This window comes from Hippocampus zosterae, chromosome 8, assembly GCF_025434085.1.
Source record: "Hippocampus zosterae strain Florida chromosome 8, ASM2543408v3, whole genome shotgun sequence".
In the NCBI taxonomy this organism is placed as follows: Eukaryota; Metazoa; Chordata; class Actinopteri; order Syngnathiformes; family Syngnathidae; genus Hippocampus; species Hippocampus zosterae.
Window position 1 is genome coordinate 17,909,108 of NC_067458.1, and position 16,302 is coordinate 17,925,409.

A 16,302-nucleotide genomic window follows, 5' to 3' on the forward strand; every position below is an offset into this window, starting at 1 on the left:
CCAAAATGTTTCAAGTTGCTTTTTGTTCCAGGAAACCTTCCGCCATCCCAACCCAGAAATGGCAACCGTTCCACTTCCCTGTGGTGAAGAATTTTGGTTAATTTGACAGGTGTGGTATTACATTTTCAGTTGTTTAAAAAAATGAGCTCTGGGAAACTTTCCACACAACACATCAGGAGGTAGAAACCCCCCCGCCTCCCGTCTATTTTTTTGCTAACTGCAAACCCCTTTTAACACGAAAGCTTCCCAGAAAACCTGGCACACACATTGCAGGTCTCATCGATTGCTTATGACATTTAGAATCTTGTTGATCCAGATTAGTGTGATACAGAACGTGAATGTGTGGAAGAAAAAAAAAAAACAAAAAAAAAACAACACTTTCTCGAGGCATTCCCCCCCCCCCCCCCCGGATATTTTAAGCTTTACATGGTTTTTAGGGGGTACAAAAAGGACAGTGCAAACAATTTACCGACCATCTTTATTTACCGACAGAGGTCTCCAATAGCAGGGCAGGAATTCACACATTTGCAGGAGCACGTCAGTTGTTCCACACAATGAAGGACAGCTGCTATTTCTTTCAGAGCGATTATGCGAGTGGCGGTGTTGCGGGCTGCTGCGGCCAACGAAACCGTACCGGCCCCGCGCAGGGCAGACTGCAGAGACGGACTGAAGCGGAGTGTGTAAATAATAGCGGGTTGAAGACGCTTCCTACCCGCCACCTCCATTAAAAAAATAATCTCAAACGAAGCCGATGAGATGGCTTCCAATGAATTTACCGGGGGTTGGGGTTACGCTATTGTGGTTAAAATAAAAGAAAATAAAATCAAGCCCCCCCCCCAAAAAAATTTTGCCATACAAAACAAAGCCTCGTCACCAAAGAGACGTTCTGTTTGCAGCGCAATCAAATAAATCAATTCCAAAGACTTTATGAAACCTTTTACAGGTCTTTAGTTTCAAGAATGTCGACCTTCCTGTGGTAGAAAATACAAAATTATATTCCAGTGCTAAAGCAAAAAATAAAAACAACCAGACCAATCTCAATGAATGCAGCCGTAACAGAAGGACCACCGGCAAACGGGCAGCGGTGCACATCAAAAACGATGTTTGACTGTTTTCCAAATGTGTATTTTCTTACGCAACAATTACAAAAGATTCTATCAACGGACAAATGCATAACCTCTGAAAAAAATACTGTATGAAAGCATCCCTGCTACTTTATTTCCAAGTACAAAAACCTCTACCAATAAGCTGCTCTCGAGTAGCAAGAAGTCCATTTTCTTTTTTTTGAGGTTTTTTTTCTTAATTTCTTTTTTTCCCCCTCCCCCATCGGTTTTGTTTTTTTATTGGTTAAAACGCAGTCCTCACATTGAGTGCCACAGTTCATGACGGTCTTCCGTCGTTTTTACTTAGCTGAAGGATCCAGGAACATGCAAGCCTCGTAGTGGAGGTGCTCAGGGACGGGGCGGGGGAGGCTTCCTGTGGCCCTCCCCCCCACTCCCTCAAGGTGTAGCCAAGGCTCTCAGGCCAGGGCTGGGAAGGCCTCGGGGTCGTCCACGTTGGGCACCATAGCGGTCGACTGGAGAGGGAGGTGGAGATGCATACCGTGCGTTAGGTTTTTTTTTCTCTTCCCCTCAATATTACGATTGAACTTCATCAACAATTGTTTTCAGGGTCCTCTTTCCAGCTATTTTCGAAAAACACCGCTCTATAAATACAACCGAGTTGAGCCGTATTTGTCCACCTGCCGACCCAACACACTCAAATTGCGATTTGAAAATTGCACTCGACTACACTGCAATGTTGATTTGAATTCAGATTCCATGTTCAGCCCCTGCGGATTTTTACCTTCTCGGCTCTTCCTCCGCGGGGCGGCCTCGGGGTGTCCCCGCCGCGCTCGCCGGGGGGCGGGCCGCCGCGCCCGCGTCCTCCCCGCCCTCCTCGCGGCCCGCCGCGTCCGCGGCCCGTCCGCCCGAGGTCTCCGAAGTTGATTTCCAGCTGGGACGTGATGTCGTTGGCCGGCTTGCGGAAGTGGGGCTCTTCCTCCATCTTAAAAGTGTGAGCGAGACGGGAAGTCACTTGCGGGGTTCCTTTGCTGCGTCGGAATGTGTGGCGTACACGCAAGGAGCTCACCTTAGACTCAAACGCCTCTGAGTCGATCAGGTCATCCTTTTTACCCTGCGCGGGAGGAGGAAGAGGCAATCAATTAGAAAAGTTTCAACCGTTTGAAATTCCAATTAGAACTCAACAGTTTGAAGTGCTTCAAAAGCAAAAAAAAAAAAAAAAAAAACCCCACCCGGTTAGTTTGGCTAGTTTGGGGCACATTTACATGTATGAAAAGAGTGGTTGAAAATGTGTAGGTTTCTTTTTGCACTCTCCAAACGATTAGAAACAAAACGTAGAGTTAAAGCCGGGGTCGGGAACCTTTTGGACTAACAGAGCCCTGAAAGCAAAATATTTGGAAATGTATTTCAGTGAGATTATTTTAAACGCGAATTCAACAAAATGTCAGTATAATAAGCCTTATTCTTTGAAATAATTTTGTGATAATACTCACCATTAATGTGAATGCTTTTCCGTTCCTCCAATTGCTAGCAAACATAGCGGAATTACAGTCATCTTGCCGGGCCCATACGCGGAGTTGGCTCGCTTGCAACCTGCTCAGTAGCTTGCGTGCTTTCTTTCTGCTGTCTCCCGCAGGGGATTTTGATGCGAACGTAGCATGGCGCGTGTCAAAGTGCCGCTTTACTTTTCGACCGGTTTATCACTGCAATTTTGTCATCGCAAATTCGACACACCGCAGAACCTGTTCTCGCCACAAAGGCCAATTCTTCGCTACATTCGTCCTGAAGTGTACCACACTCGTCATCTTTTTTTTTCTTTTCACAATCTGCTTCCTCAAAGGGTTAGCTTTGAGACGAAGAATTTTAAGTGGAAATTAGGCATGGGCCGATTCCCGGTTTGATGGTTTACCGCGGTTTTAAAAAGTTTTGTTTTGCGGTTTGTTTTTCCCACCATGAAGCCAGCACCACCCCCGAATGAGGCAGGCGATACATTCTTGTGATGTTAAAAAAGGGCAAAGCAGCAGGGAGAATTTCACAACTCACTTCAGCCTTGGACTTGTGCAGCACGAATCCTTTGTTCCAGTCGGCGCCCTCGTTGGCCTTGCGGATGTTGAACTCCACCTTGGCGCGGTCCTTGTCCTGCATGGCCTTCCACTCGTCCAACGTCATCTCTTTGGGGCCTTCCTCCTTCACCTCCTCCACCTCATTCTCCCTTCAACAAAGACACGAGAGGCGCCGTGAGTGCCCATCGCGCCGGCTCAAGCGGTTATGGCGCCCAAAGGACAAGATCAAGTTACTTATTCTCTGAGCCGGCGGGTGGATGTTCCTCGCCTTCGGGGTTCTCCTCTGTGACGTTTGACTGGTCGAGTTCACTGCGGAGGGGAAAACGGGATTTGAATTTTTTGAACGCACTCAACAGGTGAACACGTTTCTTCGGCGGACAAAATGTCCAGGAAGCACCAAAATGCAGGTGTTCAAATAATCACATCAGCAAATCTGGTCAAGGTGACGCAAGGCAGTTTTATTCAAACTGCACACTTCTGACACAAGGCAAACTCAATGTGCTTCACGCAAGCATCAAGTCTAGTTCGACTTTTGGTCAGTTAGCAGCTACGCACGGTGTGTGTTCCAAATGAGCTGAATTTATGGCTATTGATTTGTCCATCACTTTTGGCCCCTTGAATGGGGAGAGGCACACACGCAAACTTGTGATTGCTAAACCATTCACCTGATAGGAATTTAAATATCCCAAAATGAAAGCTGAACATATGCCGCTTTTATCAGCCGGCCAATTTAACTGGTCAATATTAGTTCTTTTAAATTCAGCGCACACACACAGAGCTCTCCCCCTCTGTCTCCATTTTTTAATTGAGCAACCAACAGATTATCTGAATTTTAAGAGCCCCAAATCAAAAAAAGAAATATGTAAAAATCGGTTTGGGGCTCAAAAGGAGAATTGTGGTGATGTCCCAATATTTATGGACCTGATTGTATATTAGCTTGCACAATGCATAATTTGAGAAGACCATAACGGAAAATGTTTTAAATTACTATGCACCATTTGAAAAATAAACAGGTTGTAAGGAACTGAAAAAAATACGTCATAGTCTGTCACATAAAAATCAATAACGATGCTACTTTGAATAAAAAATGTTTAAAAACTTTTTGATCAGGTTGTATGCCAATAATTGAACGGTGTTTGTTGTTTTTCTTCTTTCTACCTACATTCTTGCTGCTGGAGGCTGTAAATTTCCCCAGTGTGGGACAAATAAAGGATATCTTATTTTATCTTTATCTTAATATCTTTGCTAAAACCTTAATTACGCGCTCTGCTGAAAATGGAAAGAGATCGTTTCAGGCTGTACCTCATTTGAAGAAGCAAGAATTGCCTACCACAGCTGTTGTTTGGAAATATATCATCCCTTCACAGGGGCAGCAGAATGGGGAAAACGACGGATTCTGAGGGCCCAGATCAATTTATGATCCCCATGTTCGATTAAAACAGCGGTTGGAAGTTGACAGGGTTTCCTGTGATGAGCTCCGCCAACTTGTCGTCTGCATCCTCATGTTGGCCCGAGCTAACACAAAAAGGCCATTTGTTCTGTGGAGTGACGCGTCGGCCTTTCCCATCGCAGCACTGGCAGTTCGGATTTGATCTCTTTGGAGTGCCGAATGTGCAAGCTTGCCAGTAATTGGAATGAACAGGCATTTCGGCCGATTCGGCAACGCATGTTCATCACGCCGTCGTTCATGTTGGAGGGTGGCCGACTTACTTGAGTTCATCCTTGACTGTGCCCCAGTTGTGAGATCCACTTCCGCCTCGCTTCTCTTCGCCTTTCAGACCGCTGGAGGAAAAAAAAAAAACATTTGTATTAGCCACCATCTCGACATGGGAACCGATGTAGCATGTTGGTGAGGACTCCACCTGGCAGGCAACAGCATTTTCTACAAAGATAACGTTTATCATGACCAAATCATTTACCATACTTCTAGCTGCTCTGCCATTGGCTATTACTCAGCATCATCCTCGCATCCTACTGCCCAAGAAGGACCTCTTCCGTACGTGTCGATGTGTGGGTAGATAGATATGTGTCCAAGCATCGTCCTTGTCATTCGCCCCTCGGGCCATGAGGCATTCCGATAGTTTTCCGTAAATATGTATCACCAGAAAAAGTGTTCACCCGTCGGGTGATCGCTCACTATGTTTGCCGTGGACATTTTTGAAGGATTGTTAAAAGCCGATAAACTCAAACGTCCTTGGATCAGTTCTTTACAAAACGCCGGGCAAAAACCACTTCTGAGAGAGAACGTGAACTAAAGAGGGCAACAAACGATGAGGACGTAGTTAAAAGTTAAATGACCATCATTTTTATTCTTTGTTTTTTTTTACATTATGCACAAATCTCATTTATTGTGCAATAGTCAAATTGTAACATGTATTTGTGACATATTTTGATGTATTTTTATGCTGTAGGAAACATTTATGGCTGAATTTTGGGGATGCCTGGAATGAATTAGAGCATTCACATAGAAAAGGTGTCTCTACTTGTAAAGAAATTTCTTCCAGAACCAATTAATTTTTTAAGTAGAGGTACCACTGTGTATAATTTGGCACCTTATGAGAAACGAGCAGTCTGTTTTAAAATTCATGAATTAGTGATGCTTCAGCACAGAGTCATTTAGGCCGAACAGCTTCGCCGTTCTGGTGTAATAAGCGCCACATTGAATTGTGGCAGAGCCATTGAAGGCTAAGAATTCATCTTTCAACAAATGACTAATCAGATTTTTTTTTAAAGGGCCTTGGAGACTACGACTCACTATCGTCATTGAATCCGCTAAGTTGTAGTAGGAGTGTCAGTTTTATATTTGACTTTAATTTAGCCCCACTTGAAACATGAACCAGACATCTGTGATGACAGTCGTGATTCATCAAACACAGACGGTTCATTACATATGCGGAGGAATGTCATGCCTCCATTTAGTAGATGTCGCCATGAAATTCAGAGATCGAGCAACACCGTCTTACATCTCCAAAATATTTTTTTTCTAATTCCTAAACAAAACACCCTCCAAGTGGCATTTTCCTCCATTCGCCCATTTCTGCTCTCATAGAATCAGCTTCGACATTGCGAAGGGGGCGTGGCAGCCAGAGAGAGAGAGGCGGGGTTTGAATGAGCCAGGTGCCTTCCTTCCGGGTTTGAAAGATTAAGTCATATTTCATAAGAAACTGATCACCGTCATGGCAAATTTGTAATCGCGCGCACACATACACGCCCATGTAGTTGAGAGTCAAAAGCTTTAAAACACCATGATGAAGGCCTTTAAATTATTTTTTACATTTAGATGTTTATTAATTATTCTAAGTCTTAAAGTTCAACCCGAAACATGGCTCTTTCATTGTATCTCAAAAGGAGGCGGGGAAAGGACTACTTACGATCGGTCGCTGCCACTGTGCCTGTCAAATTCCCGTTTCCCCCTGGAGTCAAAGCCGTCGCTGCGACCCATGCCGCGCCCTCTGCCTCCACGGAAGCCCCTGCCGCCACCGCGGCCCCTCATCGGCCTGTCGCCGATGGGCCTGAAGGACGGCAACAACAACAATCATCAACTGCCCGCTGGTCCAGACGTGTTGCGCGACAACGGAGGAAAACTTACTTCTCCACTGAGAATTCGCCTCCCTCGGGCTTGTCGCCAGGCTCGCCGGGCGGCCTCTCGAAGCGGCGAGCAGGTGGCCGCCTTTCTGTCGGCCGCCTGTCTGCCGGTGGGCGTCCCTCTCCCTGCTGGCCACCCTGGGGTCGCGGGCCTTCGCCCTCTGGCTTGCGGCCCATTCTCCTCATGCCGGGGCCTACAGGATGACACGTTGACAAATGCAAAAACGAATAAATACAAGGAGAACCGCTGCAGCCAAACACTCCCAAAAGGCAAATTGATTTTTGTCCCTAGAAGATGATGCCTGAGAAGACACATAAGCAAAACACATAAGCAGATTTTTATGGGGAATCCACCCTTTGTTATTCATCAAAAATCTTCTGTAGTCACGCAACCAAAGCCACAATAAATACATCGTGTCACACAATGCAGTATGGAAACAAAAAAGGGAAGTTTTTATTTTTTGAAACATGGAGGTTAACAGTGTATTTACACTTGACCTTTACTATATGCAGGGAATAGGAACCAGGCCATAAAAAGCGAAAAATTGATATCAATTCAGTATTAGCAGATACCGGTACTTAAAACCAAAGACTCTGACTTGCTCCCCCCCCCCCCACCAAAAAAATACCGTGATCGGGACTCCCTACTTTCAATTCCGCAGCACGTTTTCTGACTTCACTGACTCAAGCGATTACAAGCACGGTCAATTATTAGCTGAGGCAGCATTGGATGAATGGTTTGGAATGCGGCCTGTGACTGCCCGAACTTTCAAACCCCACACCCACTTTCGCTGCCCGAACGGCATTGGGCGAAGCCCCTTGAGCAAAACACACGGCAGTCCGTGGGGCTAACATTATGTAAACATGAATGTGGGTCCTGCACACTATGCAGCTGCACCGTATTACTACTACCACCACCATTCTCATCGTGGCTAATAACCTTTGGCAGCACATGGCCGCCATCGGCCGACACATGGTGGAGACATTGCTTCACTTGCCCTGTATACCGAAATAGAAGCATCGAGCAGCCGTGTGCAACACAGAGGGGGTGCACCTGTCTCATATCATCTCTCCACCAACTAGATCAGTTGACCCCACGCTAGTACACAACACGTGCTGATCACGGCCAACCGTAAGCACGCAAGTACATCCAAAAGCGCAATTTTTCAAGATTGCTTTCGAGCGTGAGTGTGGGAGGAGAGCAGTTAGCATGATGCTAGTGCGAAAGCAAGGAAGTGCTGCTTTGACGAAAGCATGTGCGCGCGCCTGTTTAGCGTCTGTTGACAATGCACAAGTGCACGCTTATTTATTTTTCAACATGGGCGTGCGCGACATTTAATTTCTGCGGTACGGTTTCCTCGTCCTTGAAGTGCATTTGGTGTTAACATATGACGTCAAAAGTGCATTCGAACATCATATTCACACAAGGCCTGGACCGTCAGCGAGGGCCTCGAACCAAAACAAAGTGCGGTCTTACGGGAGGTTATTCGGAGTTTGACCTCTTGCAAGACGTATCATTTTAACATGGGTTCGAGAAACGGCCAGAGAGAAGGGGAGCAGACACCCAGCAGTCACGCGGACCCGACCTCGCGGAAGCCCTACGCACCTTGGTACAACGTTAGCTTTTAGCCTGCCCCAACATTCTCAAATAGAAGACAGAAAACGTGCTCACCATCTTTCTTGAGCGGGACGGGAGCCTGGGGCTCCGCCTTTTTGTCGGTCAACGGGGTTTTTCTGTCTTTTTGAGACTCCTTTTTGGGCTGTTTGGCCGCCTGGGCTGCAGACTTGGCGCCACCGGGAGCGGCAGGCTCCTTCTTCTTCTTCTTCGCCTCAGCCTGAGCCTGCTTCATCAGCTCAAACGGGTCCGATTCATCGTCCAATAATTGGTCGTATCGATTGGTTACGGCGATGCCAAAACCTTCTTGCATTTGTCCGGGCATGATGGCGCCCCTTCAGCAGGATTTTCCTCCGATTCTACGAGGCTTGATGCGAACACTTCGCTAGGTGAAGCCACAAGATGGCTGGGGAAAGGAGCTTCTTCTCTTCCGGCGCGACAGACATACGGGACTTCGTTGGAGAGGTGTGGGTGGGGCGTGTAGTTCGTTGGGGGCTCCGAGCAATGGGACATACGCCCGTATAAACTACATTACCCAGCATGCAACACTAGCTCGCGTGGTTCGCATGCAGAAAGCCTTGCACGCGCGCTTTAAAACACCTTTTGAGTCTTTAAAGTAACTCGTCATTTCTTTAATTCACAACTATTGCCTGCTTTGTATCAAAATGAGTAAAAATAAAATTCCCGCTTGGGCTTATGTAATGCCCAAAGTGACGATGGTATCTTCGACAGAACACAAATCAAAAGTCAAGTGTGGTAAATGCTTCATAATGTAAACCATTTTGTTGTTTGTTTTTAAATATCTTCTTACTTAAAAACAAAAACACAAATTATACTTTAAAACATTGCATTTTCTTTCAAATGTGCACACACACACACTCAGATATAAAATATATTCAGTAAATTACTAACCTTATACGACCTTGTTTTTAAATTCAATTTATTTGTTCTTCTACATTTGTCATTAGGCATTTTTTGAACCTCAAAAGAGGTATAAATGCCAAGCAGCCATTGGTCTATTATTATTTCGAGAGTTATCATTTATAAGGAAAGTCAAACCCTTTTAGCTGATGTGTAGCCATTGGAGATGGCATCCATTTTCTCTGTTGTACAAATTGGATAGGATGAGATTCCATTTCAGGGCAAACATAAAATCTGCCTTCTAGTAAATGACAGTTTGAGAGTTTGAAAGCTAATCATTTATTCATTATTGTGCTTGGTGTACAATGGCACTGCATCACAATGACAGATGTTTCCAAGAAGTCCAGTGCAGCTTATCAGCACAGAGAGATGCAGTGAACGTTGGTCCAGCCCACAGAGAGACCCGCCTCAGCAACACCTGAACGCAGTGCAGCCCGGCATTCCCATCAGACATGATGTCTGTTGTCACCATGGCCATGATGGAGTCCTATGCACTTATGATTTTGGTCATGGGGACATTCTTCTTGTACTTCTGCGGCATGGTGTGGGCTTTTTCCAACCCCAAAGTGAGTGGCGTGGATGAGCGGCAGAGCGAGAATGCCGGGATGCAGCCGCCTGAATTGCCCCACGCTGCAGATGAGCTCACTCGCAGCACCTATGTACGCTTTGGGGACGACACCGAGAACTTGCTGTGGGAATCTGACACCCTTTGTGCCGAGCCGTATGGATTTGACAACTTCACGTGCTACGCATCTTCAAGGGAGGAAGAGAAACATGTTATTCTTGACATTTAGACCCAACAAGGGAGTGTTAAGAGGCAGGAAGTGAGAAGATAATGTACAAAAGACAGACTCCTGTGTCACTTGTTAAGGTAGTGAAGCGTTTTATTGTTTCTTGCAATTAACAATGTTTTTTTTAACACTCGTGTGACAAATAATGTTAAAATGTGAAATGTGTGAATACCTTCATATTAGGTTTGTAATTTTACTGTGTAAGGCAGTGATAGATCATCAGGTGTATGTCAGATTAACATATTTCACTTCATTGGTCCAAAAATTATTGGACTACAAATAATTTTTACCGTATATTTGTTCATCTATCAATGCCACGCCATTTCATGACAGGCCAAACACGTTCATGCAATTCGACTAGTTGCCAGAAGGTACACTTAACCTGCGTATCAACTTTTCTCATTCATACAACGGAATAATAGGGCTGGATTAAATTTAACACAGAGTAAATCAATTTGTGTGTAAATTGCAACAAGGCCATGATGATGTCAATACAAATTGTTTTTCTGGCATTTTTTTAAATACAGGATGTGCCTTGGCACGATAAAAGGTTGGATATATTCGTTATACTTTGCTCGTATTAAAAATAAAGATTATGATGGTGACAGTTGCACCATGGAACAGATCGGTTCTCTTTGACTATTTTTTTTTAAATAGGAAAAAATGTTTCCTAATCCAAACAAATGGAAAAACAGATTGGGTCCAACCTCAAGTAGGGACGAGTAGATGCAATATTTCTCAGGAGAGTTTGGTCAGTGACAGATAACATTTTATGCGTGGTGTGGTGTGCGTCAAAACGACAGGCTTGCATTGTAAAATACCCTGACATAAGTGTTATCTCGGCTCTGATACTAATTCTGCAAATTAGCCAAATCCAGGAATGTTGCTAGACATGTTTCAAACCTAAAGAGCCTTCTCACAATCCCCTGAGCATCTGACAGTTCTTTGACGAGAAAAAAAAAAAAAAACGCTGTGTTGGAGAAACCTTGCTACTCACCCTGGCTCTGCGTAATTTCTTCCCCCTCTTTCACAAGCTCACAAGGGCACTCGTTTTTTGAAGAGGTTAATGATATCAAGCTGGCCATGACAATGGAGATGTGGAGGATCGCGGAAGAATCCTTCTAGGAGTGCATGAAAGCGGCAGGGAAGGCCGGGAACGTGTGTATCGATGACTTTGAAGGAGAAAAAAAAAATTGTGTAGTTCATATTTTAAATATCTTTTGTGACACCAGTCCTAGAACTTTTCTGACACATCTCATTAGCAGGCTGGCAGTCAAACGGCTGTTGTTAAGATGCAATAGGTTTCCTTTTGGCTTCCCGCTCCAGCCGGAGCAGTTTGTCATAGAGCGCCTGTGACGTGTCCAAGTCGACATCCATCTGGAAAGAAGATTAAAAAAAAAAAAAGTGCGACATCATTTGAACTACATTATCCTTTCTTGGATGCGCATCGAAAAGTAAAAAGAGTGGCTGGGCTGACCTGCCGTAGCTGTGTGTAGCTATGGCCGAGAACAGATGTTAAACTGTGATATTTGGCCCGTGGGTCCAACCTTTCAGGTTTTTGATTAAAAAGCCAAACCTACAAGAAGAAAAGCTAATCCATGACTGTTCCGGGGCATGTCGCTTGTGCTTACCAAAGCTTCAGCTCCGTTGTAGGGTGTCAGGGTGAAAGTGTTGGTGAACACTCTGATCTGGGGAAAAAGTGCATAGGGGTGAATGACGTCGGTAGAGCGGTTACATTCTTCTTATGTAACTTACCAGCCATAAGAGAGGCATGAGCAGGGTCCAGAGGAATGCAGGGAAGGAAGGCAGGATACCATAGGTCAGGTTGGTCATCACAAAGCCGGGACAAATCACGGAGGAATACAATCCCTGGAGAGCACAACCGTTAAAAGTGTTTATGTGCAGTTTATGAGATGTTAATACTGTGAATAAACGCTACTCTTTGCAGCCAACAACACTGCAGCTCTGCTTACGATTTGCAGAATTGTCACCCCTGGTTGCTTTTCATGAGGAATCCCATTTCTTTCAGAATGCCAGCGGTAAAATCAAGATCTTTTTGACCGCTAAACTCTTAGAAGTCAACGTTGAGTGGCACGTCATAAGTAAGTTCCAGATTCTGTTCCACAGCATTTTCAAGAGCAAATATTTGAGATGTGCATGAGGCTAGTGGACCATGATGTCGAAAGACCTTTTTTTTTTTTTCCAACCAACCAGCTTGTTGTAGCGCGTGTTGATTGCCAAGCTCAGAAGGTCGGAAGCATATTTGGATGAGCTGTACGGCTCGCTGCCCTTGCGGTGCTGCACGTCTTCCAGGCTAAAAGCCGAGCGACGAGCGTTACTGGAGGACGTCCAGATGAGCTGAGAGGTCTGGCCGGGTTGGCAAATAAGCGGTTCAAGTTCTCTGACCTAAAAGGAAATGCACATTCGTCTTACTTTTGGATGAAAAGCAGAGAAAAAAACTAGTCATTTCTATTCCCTCCAAACTGTAATTGCCTACATGAATGATTTGAACGGAAAATAATATACCTCCAATTATAATGCCAATTCAAATGTATCTGACAGCATTAATCTAAGAATTAAAAATGGCTAGAGGATAATGTAATTTGCCTTTTTAATACACATATGGCAAAGACTCTACTTAACTTACTTACTTAATTTAGGTGTCCTTGAGTTTCTAGAAAGGCGCCCACAAATAAAATGTATTATTACTATTATTATTATTATTATTATTATTATTATTATTAACTTCCAGTAACAACCCAGGCGGCCCGGTAGTCCAGTGGTTAGCACGTCGGCTTCACAGTGCAGAGGTACCGGTTCGATTCCAGCTTCGGCCTCCCTGTGTGGAGTTTGCATGTTCTCCCCGGGCCGGCGTGGGTTTTCTCCGGGTGCTCCGGTTTCCTCCCACATTCCAAAAACATGCGTGGCAGGCTGATTGAACACTCTAAATTGTCCCTAGGTGTGAGTGTGAGTGCGAATGGTTGTTCGTTTCTGTGTGCCCTGCGATTGGGTGGCAACCGGTTCAGGGTGTCCCCCGCCTACTGCCCGAAGACAGCTGGGATAGGCTCCAGCACCCCCCGCGACCCTAGTGAGGATCAAGCGGCTCGGAAGAAGTAACAACCCAGGCTAAACTCTGTGCCTCCCTAACACACAAAGATCTAGGAATAGTGAACATGCATCACTTCAACATACTTCCTTGGAGCCAATTATTACCTTGAAATATTTGATGAATTACCCGGAACAAAATTTTATTTGTGCCCTGCGATTGGCTGGCAACCAGCTTAGAGTGTAACCCACCTGCCTGCCCGTGACCTTACATCTGGGACAGTAAATCTATTCATTTTTAATGAGCATTGTTGCTCAAGTGACAGAGGTATCCAGTGTAGCCTGCATTCTGCTACAATGACCTCAAGAGTTGCTCCCTCTGCAGAAAACCAACGTCAACAAGGTTTTCCTACTCTAGCCTGCAAAGGACGGACAGACTCACAAGGAGGAAGTGGCCGAAGAGGTTGGTGGCGAATACTTCCTGCAAGCCGTCTGGAGTGACTCCATCCTTTTGTGTCAGGATGCCCTCGCCGGTTGCAAACATGGTGATGACACTACTGCATTAAAAAAAAACAGCAAATACAGTACAGTGATTACTTATCTGTTGATTTATAAAATAGTCACACACAGTGGAAGTGATGGAAATAAGGAGTTGCTGTCACAAAACTTTTATTAATTTGGGGGTGAGGGCATTAGAAAAATGAAAACAGAGTTGTGGAGTCCTGTGTACTGTACTGTACCTGGAAAAGAGGCCTTTGAAGAAAGCCTTGAGATCAAACTGAGGGTTTGGCATGATCCCCGCATTTAGGTAGACATAATCCAGCCGGTTAAACCTTAAAAAGAAATGCAAAGTTGAATATTTTGACTGTGGTATCCGCACCATCTGCAAACACCAATAGAGAGATTAGCGAGGACTTGGATGTCAATGAAATGTGCAAGTGTACTATGCTATGCTCAGTGAAATGTGTATATAACACCAAATTTCCTTATCGTGGTGTCTGGGTGTATTCCACTTTCATAAATAAAAGCAACACCTAAAATAGATGCCAGATATGTCTAAATAAGCCACGGTGGATTTGCGCAAGGTAAACAGAGCCAGCCGCCTTGAGGATTGTTCAATGGACAAATTAGCATTAGCGTCTGAAAAGCAGCACTTGCTTGACTATTTGATGGGTGTCAGCGCACCATGTAAAAATATTCCAAAAATACAAGATAAGTTAAGTTGAAATCTTGAGTGTATCCTTCTACCTGAGTTGGAGCTCCCGTGCAGCACTGAGCACCGAGCTGATGCTGCTGGTGTCCATCTGCAGCAGCGTCACTTGGGCCGCGGGGTGGGCGCCGAGTAGGGCCGAACGAGCGGCGTGAGCCCGTCGCATGTTCCGACAGGCCAGACACAGGTGGAGCCCCTCGGCATCATGGGAACCGAGGAGACGCTCACAGAGAGCCAGGCCGATGCCACTGCCGGGAGGGAACCAAACAAACATTAATGAAGTACAAATACTCGGTAAGTGTACTTATGTCGATATTTTGGCAATCTTTAGTTTGGTGGAGAGGTTTGAATATATTTGTCTGACGACTGCGTACTTTTGCGGTCACAATTGAAAACGGATGAGTACATTCAACTCATTGTTTACAAAAAACATAAAGTAGCTCAAAATAGGTTTGTGACTATTTTCAACCTCTGCGAATGATGACACAACATTAAAAAAAACAGCTGCAGTTGATATCTTGGTTGGTTAATTGAGATCTTGATCTAAACAGAAACGACAGGTACAGGAGGAACACGGAGGAAGCCGAACCAGTGAACATTGATGACGGTAACAGCTTTAGAAAAGCAAGATATTACCTATTAATTATTATTTATTATTATTATTTATTATTTTTATTATTTATCTATTATTATTTAAATGTTGCCAGCTTGGACAAATTCATGATGAAACACAAGCTTCTGGCACAAAATCAGGGGAGCTATATTTTTTTAATAGTTGTTACATTACCTAATTTTTCATTTTTTTGTTATGCAAATGCAGGACCTGTTGTCAATACAATTCTGGTTATCCTGTCAGAAGTTAACTTGAAGCAAATTGGTGATTTTTTTTTCTTCTCAGTAGCAAAAATTTGTAATCGAAAAGAATATTTTTTAAATGTTACAGTATACAGTACTACAGTATATAAATGAGGGAGGTAAAATTACATTTTGCACGTTCTGAGTCTACTTTTTGTATTTATTTTAAACGTAAATGTAAAGTCTGTATTTTTAGTCCTACCACAGTATTGAGGATTTTTTAAAAATACCTGTATATTACGATAGTAATGTTATGATGCCTCCTCCGCAAGTAAAACTTATTTGGAGGAGACAAGCGACTTGACCTTTTGGGACACCGTAGTTCTCCACACTACGATGCGGAAGTAAGCCAAAACTAGTCCGGATTGTTCAAAACAACAACAAACCAAAATGTATAGTTATTTCTATTTATGGAATCGTACATAACACATTACGCGTCGTCCATACTGATTATGACCACTAGTACTGCGAACACAAAAATGTACTTTTTTTCTTGTGAACCCCATGGTGCGACCACACATCACCCCACGTCACTCGAAACCAAATGACTTTACCTGTTGGCTCCCGTCACCAAAACAACCTTATTCATCATTTCACTATCTTGCTAACAAAGTAAATGAAGCAACACATTTATCACGACCACCTTTCTCCGCACAGAAAGCTCTTTGCATTTGAACTTGCCGTAGAGACACGCTTGACCCGCCTCTTCCGTTCTGTGATTGGATGCGACTGAAGCACCCCATCCAATAGAATCACGCAATCATGATCGGGCCAAGAAGAACCGCCCAAATCCAGGTCATCATGAAAACTCAACTCAACTGTATGGAAAGAGCAATTTAAAACATCCACCGCAGTCTACGAAGGTGCTGTACATGGAGCAAAAATAATTAATACAACAGCAAATCATAAAACAACAAATTAATAACAAAAACATTAATTTGTACAGAAAGTACAAAACAGTCAACCTAAAAATCAAGTCTCACGCTGAGTCAAAAGCCAATGAAGAAAAATGAGTTTTAACACGAGTTTTAAAGATTAGCAGCGAGCATGCTAGCCGAACGTTCAGTGGGATGTTATTCCAAAGAGAGGGACCAGCTCTAAATACCCAGTTCTTAAGACCTCTCATAGTGTCCGCTCCGCAGACCTGAGGCGCCGG

General features: G+C 44.3%; 3 protein-coding genes across 5 annotated transcripts in view; 1 reads left to right on the top strand and 2 right to left on the bottom strand.

Moving 5' to 3' along the window:
• Positions 1–16,302, top strand: part of scamp4 (secretory carrier membrane protein 4) — a 103,545-nt gene that overhangs the window by 26,025 nt on the left and 61,218 nt on the right. The window lies entirely within an intron of this gene.
• serbp1a (SERPINE1 mRNA binding protein 1a) lies at positions 465–8,764 on the bottom strand. Its single transcript, XM_052074828.1, has 9 exons — positions 8,382–8,764; positions 6,714–6,903; positions 6,496–6,636; positions 4,835–4,906; positions 3,359–3,433; positions 3,105–3,273; positions 2,131–2,175; positions 1,846–2,046; positions 465–1,576 (listed from the first exon to the last, which is right to left on the bottom strand). The coding sequence occupies exons 1-9, from the start codon at positions 8,647–8,649 to the stop codon at positions 1,520–1,522; spliced, it is 1,218 nt and encodes a 405-aa protein (XP_051930788.1). The 5' UTR covers positions 8,650–8,764; the 3' UTR covers positions 465–1,519.
• LOC127606455 (3-keto-steroid reductase/17-beta-hydroxysteroid dehydrogenase 7-like) lies at positions 9,868–15,864 on the bottom strand. Of its 2 annotated transcripts, XR_007963790.1 has the most exons (10): positions 15,701–15,864; positions 14,330–14,539; positions 13,822–13,914; positions 13,524–13,638; positions 12,248–12,442; positions 11,792–11,905; positions 11,668–11,724; positions 11,514–11,612; positions 11,030–11,413; positions 9,868–9,998 (listed from the first exon to the last, which is right to left on the bottom strand). XR_007963790.1 is itself a non-coding variant. In XM_052074861.1 (9 exons), exons 1-9 carry the CDS (start codon positions 15,736–15,738, stop codon positions 11,324–11,326), a joined length of 1,011 nt encoding a protein of 336 aa, XP_051930821.1. In that variant the 5' UTR covers positions 15,739–15,864; the 3' UTR covers positions 10,157–11,323. The 2 variants fall into 2 exon arrangements, 1 of the variants encoding a protein (XP_051930821.1); XM_052074861.1 differs by lacking the exon at positions 9,868–9,998 and having other exon boundaries at positions 10,157–11,413.